This window comes from Acanthisitta chloris, unplaced genomic scaffold (genome assembly GCF_000695815.1).
Source record: "Acanthisitta chloris isolate BGI_N310 unplaced genomic scaffold, ASM69581v1 scaffold29590, whole genome shotgun sequence".
NCBI classification, from domain to species: Eukaryota; Metazoa; Chordata; class Aves; order Passeriformes; family Acanthisittidae; genus Acanthisitta; species Acanthisitta chloris.
Window position 1 is genome coordinate 1,643 of NW_008650368.1, and position 10,995 is coordinate 12,637.

Sequence of the window (10,995 nt, forward strand, 5' to 3'; positions counted from 1 at the left end):
GCTTAAGTGGGAAAGCCCTGAACACACCAGGGCCCTGTAGAAACTACAAAAAATTCTAGCTCCACTTGCCAGCAAGTTTCCAGCCACTGCTTCCCTACAGCACCCTGGCTCAGGAACTGCCATGCTGTGACAGAACTGCCATGGTAGCACAGGAAAGCACATCTCCATTACGTGTGACTGGGAACAACTCCAGGGCAGAGATCCTGTGTTTCCTGGATTCACACTCTCCCTAGTTAAACTGGTTCAAAGCTGTACTTTGCCCCTTGCCTTCAAGTCTCCATCACACAAACTCTTTAGCAGAGACCTTTGATGTTTGCAACAGATTATTCACATTTTATAATCAGCCAGCACTGTTTCTAGGAGGGAGGAAAGCACTTGTTTTGTTGATTTTTTTTTTTTTTACTTTTTCTTTTTAAAATAAAGCACTTTTTGGGGAGAAAAAAAAATCAAAACCTATTAATAACCTGCAGTAGCATCCCACTGATCAGACTGGGGACAGCATCGTCACATCCCTCCCCCTCCCTCATCTTCCCCTCAATCTCCAAAAATAGTATTTAATATACAGCAATAAACTCTGAGCAAGCCAGAGTCCCGGAAGACATGGACCTGCTTTCACCTCTCCCATCCAGCCGAGCATCTTTCAATGCTACTACACTCCTAGGACAAATCCTTTTGGATCCAAGGTGAATGCACACGCCCCAGACCCGCTGGGCAGCGCATGAAGCAGGGGTGCAGCCTATTCGTGTGATCACGTTTCTGAGCCTTCACAGCTCCAGCCTGGTGGTGAGTTTGTGCTGTTGGGAATACTTGTCTGAGCCCATTTGGGACCAGCCAGTGAGGACAGACTGGTGGAACCAGGCCAGTGTTTAAAAAAACAAAAGCATCCTTGAATTGTATTAGGCTTTGGCATTTGTTGTGGAGATGCAGAAGTGCCAGTAGGTAAATTAGCTCAGTGCTGGCCCAGCTCCCATTTCTCTTGGATTCTCAGCAAGGATATTTCCCTCCCCACCACAAGTGCAAGAAGCAGACAGATCTCTCCCACATTTGAGCACCAGAGCCTGAAACACCTGGTACTTCACAGCTGCTCAATCTCTCTCACATCAAGGGCTGAAGCTGCTCTGATGATCCTCTCCCTCCTCCTGCTGTTTTCCAGCAGCAACAGGCCTGCTCAGCCCCGAGTTCCCATACCAAGACACCTTCCTGGCTGTTGCAATCCCATTTCAACTTAAAGGTAGGCCCAGGGAGAAGGAATTGGTTCCCTGCTCTCTGTTCAGACCTAAACAGCACAGGGGAAGTCCTCAGTGAGTAAATTTGGGGTGCAGGACCCCAAAGCCCCACTCTGCACCCAGATGCTGCAAGCACCATATGACTACCAGGACCCAGCCGTGACTCACTCAGCTCTGAACTGCACAGACACACAGGCACCAGACTGTCTGGAAGTTCTCCATCCTGCCTTCAGGAGATTTCTTGGGGAGCCCAGACCTGAAGGAGCTCTTCCAGTTCTTCGATCCCCTGCTAGGCCTTTCTTCCATTGACCTCAAGGGCTGGAACCAAAGATACTTGCTCAGAGTTCTCTGTTTCAGCTGTGACCTCCGGAGCTGGCATCCAGGGAGACAGTCCCCAGATGATCTCAAGGGCAGGGAATGCCTGTCCCTTGGGGAAAAAAAACCAACTCAGAAGCTCCTTAAAAAAAAAAGAAGCTCCTTCAAATAGACTTTTATTCAAAGCCTGAGACAAAGGCACCAAAAAGAGAAGGGAATTCATTTGGCTTTCTGCTCACTGCCACCTGGGACACTCAAAAGGGTCAGAGATGTTTAATCACACACACAGAATGGGAAAATGGCCTAGCTTAAAGGAGGGACTGATGGGACAATTAAAACAGGCTTTGAAACCACTACACTGAGGCTGGATCCAGGCCTGAAACATGATCAAGGTGTCATCTTCCCTTTATTAAGTGGAAGCTTTATTAAAATTGCCTTATCTGCTCCTCTCTACACAACTGCTCCATGAATCAACCCAGGGTCTGTCCTGACCCAGCTCCCCACACTGCTGCACTCCATGTGCCTGCTGCTGGCAGGAGCAACCAGCACAAACAGGCCTGTCTCTAACCTTAGTTAAACAATGTCTTGGATATTCCCTCAAACACCCATTCTGGAAAGCTACAGCCAGCCCAAACTTTTTCTTTCCCTGGTCAGGACAGACCGAGTTCCTCATCACACCAGTCTGTCTGGCTTGCAGATACTAGACAGAGATGGCAAGGGGAGACAGAGTACATCATTCCCAGCAAGGTGCTGACTAGTCATTCCCTACCATCCTCCTGTGCTCCCACATGCCTCGTTTGAAGGCTCCTTTGAGGCAAACCTGTCAGGAGAGGAAGGACCAACAAGGAAACTGCTCCTAGCACCTTAACAGGGTCAGGAACCACCCAGACACCAGCTTGGTAGTGACAAAGATGCATAAAACCAGAGTCAAAACAAGTATATTGAAGCCACAAGGAAAAACTATTCCTCCTCCCTATTCATATTCAAATAAGACAGATTCATTTGAACTGAGCAACTGGAACACAACAGATCACACTCTGCACAGCTTTGCCTTGGGGCAGCTGATGGCACCAAATGGGTGCCCTGGCTGCTAGGAGAGGCACAAATAAACTATCCTAGAAGACTTGTCTCCAACTTTTGCACATCAAATGCACACCCCTTTTCCCATGCTAGGCAAGGTGCAAAGATTACCCGGTGAGCCACAAGCTGAGTGATTCCTTGCTACAAGGATGCTCAAATAAAATGCAGCCTCAAAGGCCTGGAGGAGAACAGCTCCTTACAGAGACGCTTGCTTTCAACCCCAGGTTCTTTGCTTAACAAATCAGCACAGTTCATGCTTCTCAAAATTGATAAAGATCTAAATGTCTCTGTGCTCCAGTTACAGCAATCCCCAAAACGCTGGAGAATCCCTGCAGGCACTGTCACCAAACAAACTAGAGCTCATATTTTATAAGAGTTTTTAAGTATCAGGATTTTAAGAGCAGCTAGAAGACAAAGTGGACAACTTCAAGCTTACTGCCTTTTCATCCCAAGGTTTGTTTCTCATGATCTGCAATCTCTACAGCCTATCTTCTCCTTTAACTGGGGCAGGGATGCTCTTGCTTCTCCCAAACTGACTGTTACCACTTGTGCAGGTAGAAGAAAGAAGGTAGTTAAGGTCCTACTGCTTGCTTTTCAGCTCACAGACATGGAATTAGGGTCAGGCCCATAGCAGTGATGTGTATGATCAGAAAGGCAATGTTCAGTGGCACTGCTGCAGGGAGCAGTGCTTTGTCACCTCCCCCAGCTCCCACTCTGCAGCCCCTGAGCTGACAGCTCCTCTCACAGCTTGAGGGTTAGGAGGAAGTGAAGGCTTCAGCTGCCAGGGCCCAGCAGAACAGAGAAGGCTGCTCTTCCAGTTCCCTTTCCAGAAACTAGGTAATTCTGCTGACCCTGCCCAGCTCAAAGAAAGGCTGAGCCACTGCAGGGGATCAAACTCAGGAATAACTGCTAGGAAAATGCAGGCCCAGATAGGCAGAGCAGCACAGAGGTCACTGCTCAGTGCGACTGCTCTGGGGAAAAAGAGAACACTTCTGAGAGCAACAGAGAGAGCATGAGGTAAAGCATTCCGTGAGCCCAGAGCTCAGCAGCATTGAAGCTGACCTGCAAGGACCCAACTTTGCCTGGCACAAATCCTGCTCCTGCACACAGCATCTCCCTCCTGCCTGCCAGAAATGCTCAACATATTGGAGGCCAAGACCGTGGGAAGGCTCCTCCTTGGGGCCTGCAGCTCTGGATCAGCAGATGCAGCAACGGCTTTTGCTCTGCTCAGCCTCTGTCAGGCAGGCACAGGCTCTGCATGTGGAAACAGAAGCCTCTTGCAGGAATATCCCTGGGGGAAGAGGGTGACCTTGTCTCCAGTGTTCTGCTCACTTCCAGATCTCTGGATGGCAACAAACCACCTTGCTCTACAGCACTGCAATGCTGGACATCTGCCCCTTCACTATAGTGCCTAGGTATGCAAAAGGCCAAGCTCACTGCAAACACTGACGAGCTTCACTTCTCACTGCTGCAGGCAGGCCTGGTCCCCACACAGGCAATGAGCTCACGGGAAGTATCTGCCAGGTTGCTCTGCTCTGTCCTACGGCACAGGTTGCTCAGAGTTACAGGGAAGGGAGTTAACCGTTTGGAAGATCAAGGAACAAGTCCTGAACCTCCCCTCTAGGCCACCTGATTCTCAGCTTCTTCCAAAGGAGAGGTCACTTGCTAGAAAGGGCAAAACAAGGAACTGAGCTTAAAATGAAAACTTCGAAAATAAAAGGATATTAAAGGAAACAAAAGCCATAATCAATACAGAAAACAAGTGCATCTGATCAGATGCTAACAATGTCAGCCTCTCGCAGGCTACAGCAGAATCCCTCTGCGACGGAACAAACATTGCAATTGCCAAACTAGGAAAGTCTCTCCCAACTGGTGCAGCAAATCAGGTCAGATAAATCCCCCTGCTCCTGGCACAGCTTGCAGTCTTATGAGGGGAACATTTCCACAGAGGCTGGGCAGCTAGCTGGAGCCTTGGTATCTTTATGCAGGCGAGTACCATACATCGTGTTGCACACATTCGGGGAGATGCTGAGCCAGGCTCTGTCCTCTGTAGTTGCTTGACACCCAACAGCACCACAACACTTCCACGCTCCCAGACGTGTACCCAGGCCTTGTCTCAGAGCTGCTTCCCTGCTTAAGGAACCGTATTCCACCCAGTAAAGGCAGAGATCTGGCAGCACATGGCTACCTCTGTGTGGCACGTGGCCCAGGACTGGTAGCATCAGCTTTCAACGGCCCAACTCACAGACAGCCAGGACTCAGTTCACTCTTGGATGTCCCAGGGAGAATCAGAGGCTGCACATGGTGCGAAGGGGAAGGCGAGGGCCTCGCTGCTTGCTGGCAGGGGGAAGGTAAGCTCTCTCTTACCTGGACCTGCTATTCATTGCTATTCATTCCAAATGAATCATCTTTTTTTTTTCCTTAAATTATGAACAATATGGAGAAATTGAAAGCAACCGTTGTTTGGTCCAACTCCTTCCCTCCCAGCCCCTTGGCTGATGCACTGTGGGGCTTGCTCTCACAATCGGCAGAGGCAGAAGAGGGTAGGAATGAAGACACCAAAGGCCACCAATATAGGAAACATGAGGCTGCTGTTGTCCGAGGCATAGGGGTTTGGTGTGCGTGGGCCTGACTGAACCCGGTTCTTATTTGCCTGTTTTTTGACACTGGAGCCATCATCATATTCATCTTCGTCATCATCTTCCTCTTTTTTCTCCAGACCTGGGTGTGGCTGCAGCTTTGGAACATCTGTTGGACAAGACAAAAGGTTGCAAGGAGGCAGGATGTAAACTGGGAGATAGCTCAAGACACTCCCTTCCCCTCTCCCTGATCCAATATGAACATGGGCAAGAAGGCACTGGACATCGAACCACAACCAGTACACCCCAGAAGAGAGGGTATCCTCCCTCACAGAGTATCACACCACTGTTTCTTTCCTCCAGGAGGTAAGAGCATTCAAAGACCCAGCCTGCAAAACAAACTACCTCCCTCCACCACATCTAAGTGTCACACAGGAGAAGTCAATGCACAAAAGCACACTTAGAGCACACAGTCAGATACTGCAGCTCAGTGAGATCTAGTGAAGAGCAAGCAGCCACTGCCTGTGGGACCAGCAAGTAAAGATGCAAACAGGAATGGGAACAACCTTTTCCCAAACAGTCCCACCCCACATCACTGCACCCTCTAACCCCAGAGCTATCAGCAGTATGGCCCAACCCCATGCAAATCCAGCCCCCTCTGAGTCTGAGGCCTGAACTGCAGGTCCTTCACTTAACAAAGTGCCACCTGGCCACAAGGTTACATACCAAATCTTCAGCAGCACTTGGCAAACCCTAACTCACAGTAAAGCAAACTGATGCTCTGGTCAGAGAGGGAATTGAAACTCACCCTGTTCAGGAGCTTAGAGGGGCTGCAACTCCAGCACATTTACAAAAAGGGCAGTGAAAGAGCAAGAACTGTTCCAGTATTCCCCACTGCTATCCAAAGGAACTGGTATCAGAGAAAAAGTACTGCCTTATCCTCAAGCTAAGGAGGCAAAACAAAGCTCCAGGTAAGAATCACTTAACTACTAACTAAAATAACTCCATGAATTACTTGTCTGCAGGGCTGCTGCTGACATCCAAGGCCAGAGGGAATTTATCTGTAGCTATAAGCTAAGACTGACCAGATGTGTTCACTTCTCCTCTACTCCATACGCAGGAAGTTCCAAACCAAATAGATTTTTCTCATTCCAAGATGACACAGCTTTCTAACTTGGAGGAGAAGGACACTACACACCTACTTTACTCTGCAACTGCACGATGCAGGAAAAAAACAGATGTGGGTCAGCAAGAGCTATGATCTCATAGTCTGAGAAGCAACAGGCTGCTCTCCAAGGGGGAAGAACCTTCTGGCTCAAAAACTGTGCTTACCTTCCACTGTTCCTTGCAGGATGTATAGGGCACAGATTTTCGGATTGTCATAGTAGCCCTAGAGAAAGCAAAGGTGGCAGTCAGTGCTGCAGCTCTGAAACAAGAAATGGTCTCCCCACCAACCCTCTCCTCCTCCAGCTCACAGCTGCACCACGTGGCTGGGGAAGAAGGGGAAAAGGAAGATCAGGGCACTGCCCAAAAAACCTTTATTACCTTTACAAACTCAATGTTGAGCTTCCCTGTGAACGTGGAAACCTCTCCTTGAACACTCAGTTTCCCCTTTTTGATACTCATGGGAATAATCTCATCGTGTGCCGTGCTGTGTCCAACTCTGTCAAAAATGTCCAAGTCTTTCACCACCACATGGCCATTCAAGCGAACATCAAATACCTTCAGGGTGGAAGAAATGACAGTGTCAGAAAGGATTCAGGCGTGTGATGGCTGAAATGGGAACAGAACAGGAAAGGTCTCTGCTTGTTATGTACCAGGACCAGAAAGCATTGTAACATGCACTGGCCCACTCCCTGGGGAAGGACTCAGAGCCCCAAACAGCCAGGTAAAGACACTGAACTACTAACACTGTTTGCAAATACCCTGAATCTGCCTCCTCCTTTAAAAATACCCCCTACATCTGCTGTTCAGAACTGAGGACAACACAATTATATTCTGGTTTAATCATGCTTTTCTTTCACAACTTTCTTTCCACCTCCTGTCTGAGGACCTGCTCCTACCACCCCAGGGGTGGCTGTGGCACACCACACCCTAGGGAGTGAAGCCATTTCTAACTAACAGCCTGCAGCAGAACAGAGAAGAGGAAACAAGCTGGTGAAGAACACAGAGTTTGAAGAAGGTAAAATGTTTAACTGCTAACCACATCTGTGAATTCAGAGTGAAAGTCCTCCTCAGGGCTGCTATGACTCAAACTTCACTCAGCACCTGGGGAATCCCAGCACAACCACATGAAGGAAGAAGAACCGAAGATGCCTCAGCCTTTCAGTTTAATCTGAGGTTGCTTTTTGCATTCGTTCTGTAAGCCAGCCCCACCAGTTCTGCTCCCTGAAATACTTCTCTGGCAGGAAGGCAGCACAGTGCTTAAGAAGATCAGCTCTAAAGAAGCTGATGGAGTCAGAGGAAAGCCAGACTAAAACACAAACCACTTCTACCCCAACTCATCACAGGACTTTGAGCCCTTTGTGCTTCTGTTTCCACCTCTGTAGAAGAGGGATTTCAAAAGTGGGCAAGGATTATTCTTCTCTAAAGAGCAATAAAGAGTGTGAATTTAATTCTGTACTTTCAGGTCAGATTGAACCAGTATCAAGTCTCATTATTCACAAAAATTGGTTTGAGTAGGTTATTTAACCCAGAACACTTTCCTGCTTCAATCTGTGCAATAGCTCCTCGAGCACAACCATGCTGTCAGGTCAGGAACAAGGAAAAAAGACTTCTCAAAGCCAGCACAGCCTAAACAGGTCATGAAACTCTATTCTAGTTATGTTTAATTGCACATGTTTGTTTGAATACTCTGAAATGCAGTTTTCCAGGCTGACTGTAGAGCTCTCTTCCACAGTCCAGCTGTAAGTTTCAGAGCCCATGAGAGCTATAGGAACTAAGTTAACCATTAGTGCCTTAGTTCAGCCTTTCCTCCAGCATGCAAAGCAGAAGATGCAACTTGGCCACAGACAGTCTTAGCCAGGAACTCGCATCAGAGACACACAAGGAGCTGTTGCTTACCTTCTGTTGAGACTGTGCAAAATAGACCTCTGCAAACTTCAACACCAGCACGTAGTCACCCTCCTCTTTGATGGGAACTTCATAGCCAAACGTTTCCTCATTGTAACGCTCAGTCTGGTACAGGATCTGGTCTTCTGCGTTGGACCGCAAGATGGGCAGCTTCATACCGTAGTCGGAAGCTGTGTCAATCACAGAGGAGTGAGAGGAAGGGTTAACTTCTGAGGCACATGGAAGCCACACTTTATATACTCCTGAAGTACTTAGCTCCATCAGTGGCATTAGCACTTAGGCCCTGTCAGACCTGTCTCCCCGTGCTGCTCTGACCAGCTGGAGGGACTACTGGAGAAGAAGCAGAGCTAGGCAAAGCCCCAGAGCCCAGGTCCTGTAGGAAAACAGGTTTGGACCTGCTGCGGTCTAAGACACAGTAAACTCACTCACATAGCTGCAGAGAGAAGAGCCTGTTTCACACAGAGGGCACAGAGTTGAAGGACTCAGTCACTGGCTCTTGCTTCAAAGACAAAAGACACTTAGACTATCTTTGCAATAGTTTCAAAGCACAAACTCTAAGCACATTATCTAAAACAGTCAGCACAGGACTGACTTAACTCATTGTCTAAACAGATTTTAAGCCAACAGTCAGTGGCATCAGTTTTTAGAGACTCACCCCCGTCACGTGAAAACCTGGGGGATGGCAGAAGGATGAAAAGCATTAGGCATCTTACAAAGCCCCTTCTCAGCACAGCCCTGCAATATCTGTCATGATGATAAGAAGGAAGCAAGATACACAAGGGTTTCAGGAGCACCAGCAGCTCCATCAGCTGCTCTTCCCAGAGCCACCCAAATGAAATGGGCACTTTCCGCAGGCATCTGAACAGCCCCCTGAGAAGGGCCTAAACAACATTCCCAAACAGGACAACAACTGACAAAGCAACAGAAATCATAAAATTTGCCTCTTCTCAGTCATTTTTTCATCACCTCTAGAGCAGCCCTCAAAAGACTTTAACCCAGCTTGATACTTTATTGTGTCAGGGTTACTGTACAAATGCAAACTGATGCAATGCCTCCAGAGATGTGAATCAAGTAATTCCCCAGTGAAGCAGGGGCAGGAGGGAGGACTGTGGACACCATCTGCCCACTGGCGCTTCAGGCTGGATAAGTTGATCCAGACGAAGTTCTCTGCTGACACTTACCACTTCCACCCCCATTTCCATGGGAACAGACACTGCATCGGCCAAGACAAAGCAAGAACTACTAACCCAGTGCACGTTGCCAAAGACAGAGCCAATGCAAACGAGTGAGAGGAAATTAATGCCAGTTCTTAGTCTCCTGTTTCACACAGAGCTGCTCAGGCAATCTTCTGCTTCTCTTTACCACTTGAACCTGAGCGCAAAGACTGAAGACTCTAATCACCAGAAATACAGAGGGTGAAAAGTTTAACCTGTCCTCCCACACAGGTATTTCTGGCCAGCTACAGATTACAGTGATAGCAAACCAAGGACTCCACAGAAGTCAGCTCTTATTAGAGGAAAGCCTGCATAGAAAGAGAGTCCTCTAATGACCAAGAAGGTAACTGGAGAGGAAGACCTGTCACCTGCGTATCAGAGGTGTGCTGACAGAGCTGTGGAGTGAGCTTGGTTTCACAGTGCACTGGGTGCTCACTGGGAGCAAGCAGTGCACATTCAGCTGCAACTCAACTATGCTTGGCACCTGCCTATTCTGTAATTGCCATCAGCACAGTCAGTCCTTCAGGGCATGGCAGCTGAACCGAGGCTTGAAAAAAAAGCTTTTAATTTGCTCAGAGGCAGTACAGCCTTTGCTATCCCTAGGTCATTTCCTCCCAGTCAGCCATATATTTCTGCTGGAGACATTACATGCCTATCAACACAGAGAGAAGCCCAGAGCCAACGAACAATGGTGCAATAAAAACCCATTGAGGGAAAGGCAGCTGAGAGCTCAAAGGGGTAAAGTCTCCACTGTGCCTGGCACCACTGGCTGAAGCAGGATTACTGTAACAGCCTGCTGTTCAGAGGAGACACCACAGCTTTCCCCAAAGGAAGAGCATGTCACAATGTGCTTGAAAAAAGACCCTTTTTTCTCTCTGACTCATAAATAGTTTAAGTTCACAAGCACATTCAAGTCACACATGTGAGAGGTCTACAAAAGGAAGCTGACCTACAGTAGTCATGGCACCTTGTGCAACTGGGGCAGCAGTTTCCATGGGTGTGAAAGCCAAACTGTACTAGAATTTAAATGTGACCTCCCCTGTATCCACTGTGCACAAAAGGCTCTCCATTCAGGATGGCACTCATGCATGTAAGCAATGGCAGTTCCAGCTGCAGAGCACAGGAAAATCCTCACCATCCTACATAGAAACAGCAAAGGTTAGACTCAAAAGTCAACAGATAACTCATCTTCTCCACACTTCACCACTCACCTGTAGCTGACAGCAGGAGCAGCTCAGCACAGCTGAGCTGTACCATACATTTGTGAATCAACTAAGTGCAGCAATTATCAGAAATATGGCCAGTTCATAAAACTGGAGTGGTTTCAGGGGAAGTAGGAAAAAGCAATCCAAGTGCAACATTAGTTCACCATCCTGTCCTAGCCGACGGACTGAAGATTTCAGTGATCGGTAGTTAGAGCAGCTGATGATCTGCCTCTGCTTCTGAGCACCCTGACAGGAGAGGGGCACGGAGCAGCACAGCCAGCGGCACCTTCCAGCGGCGGCCGCA

The 10,995-nt window shown here is 48.3% G+C and overlaps 1 protein-coding gene across 1 annotated transcript; it reads right to left on the bottom strand.

Annotated features, from left to right (window-relative positions):
• Positions 1-4,902: 4,902 nt before the first annotated feature.
• On the bottom strand, positions 4,903-8,705 carry MLEC (malectin; the record flags this gene model as incomplete). The annotated part of the gene is made up of 5 exons (XM_009084895.1): positions 4,903-5,369; positions 6,533-6,590; positions 6,746-6,922; positions 8,264-8,442; positions 8,702-8,705. Coding segments are annotated over 5 exons (648 nt in total), but the record flags the coding sequence as incomplete, so codon positions are not given.
• Positions 8,706-10,995: the final 2,290 nt, after the last annotated feature.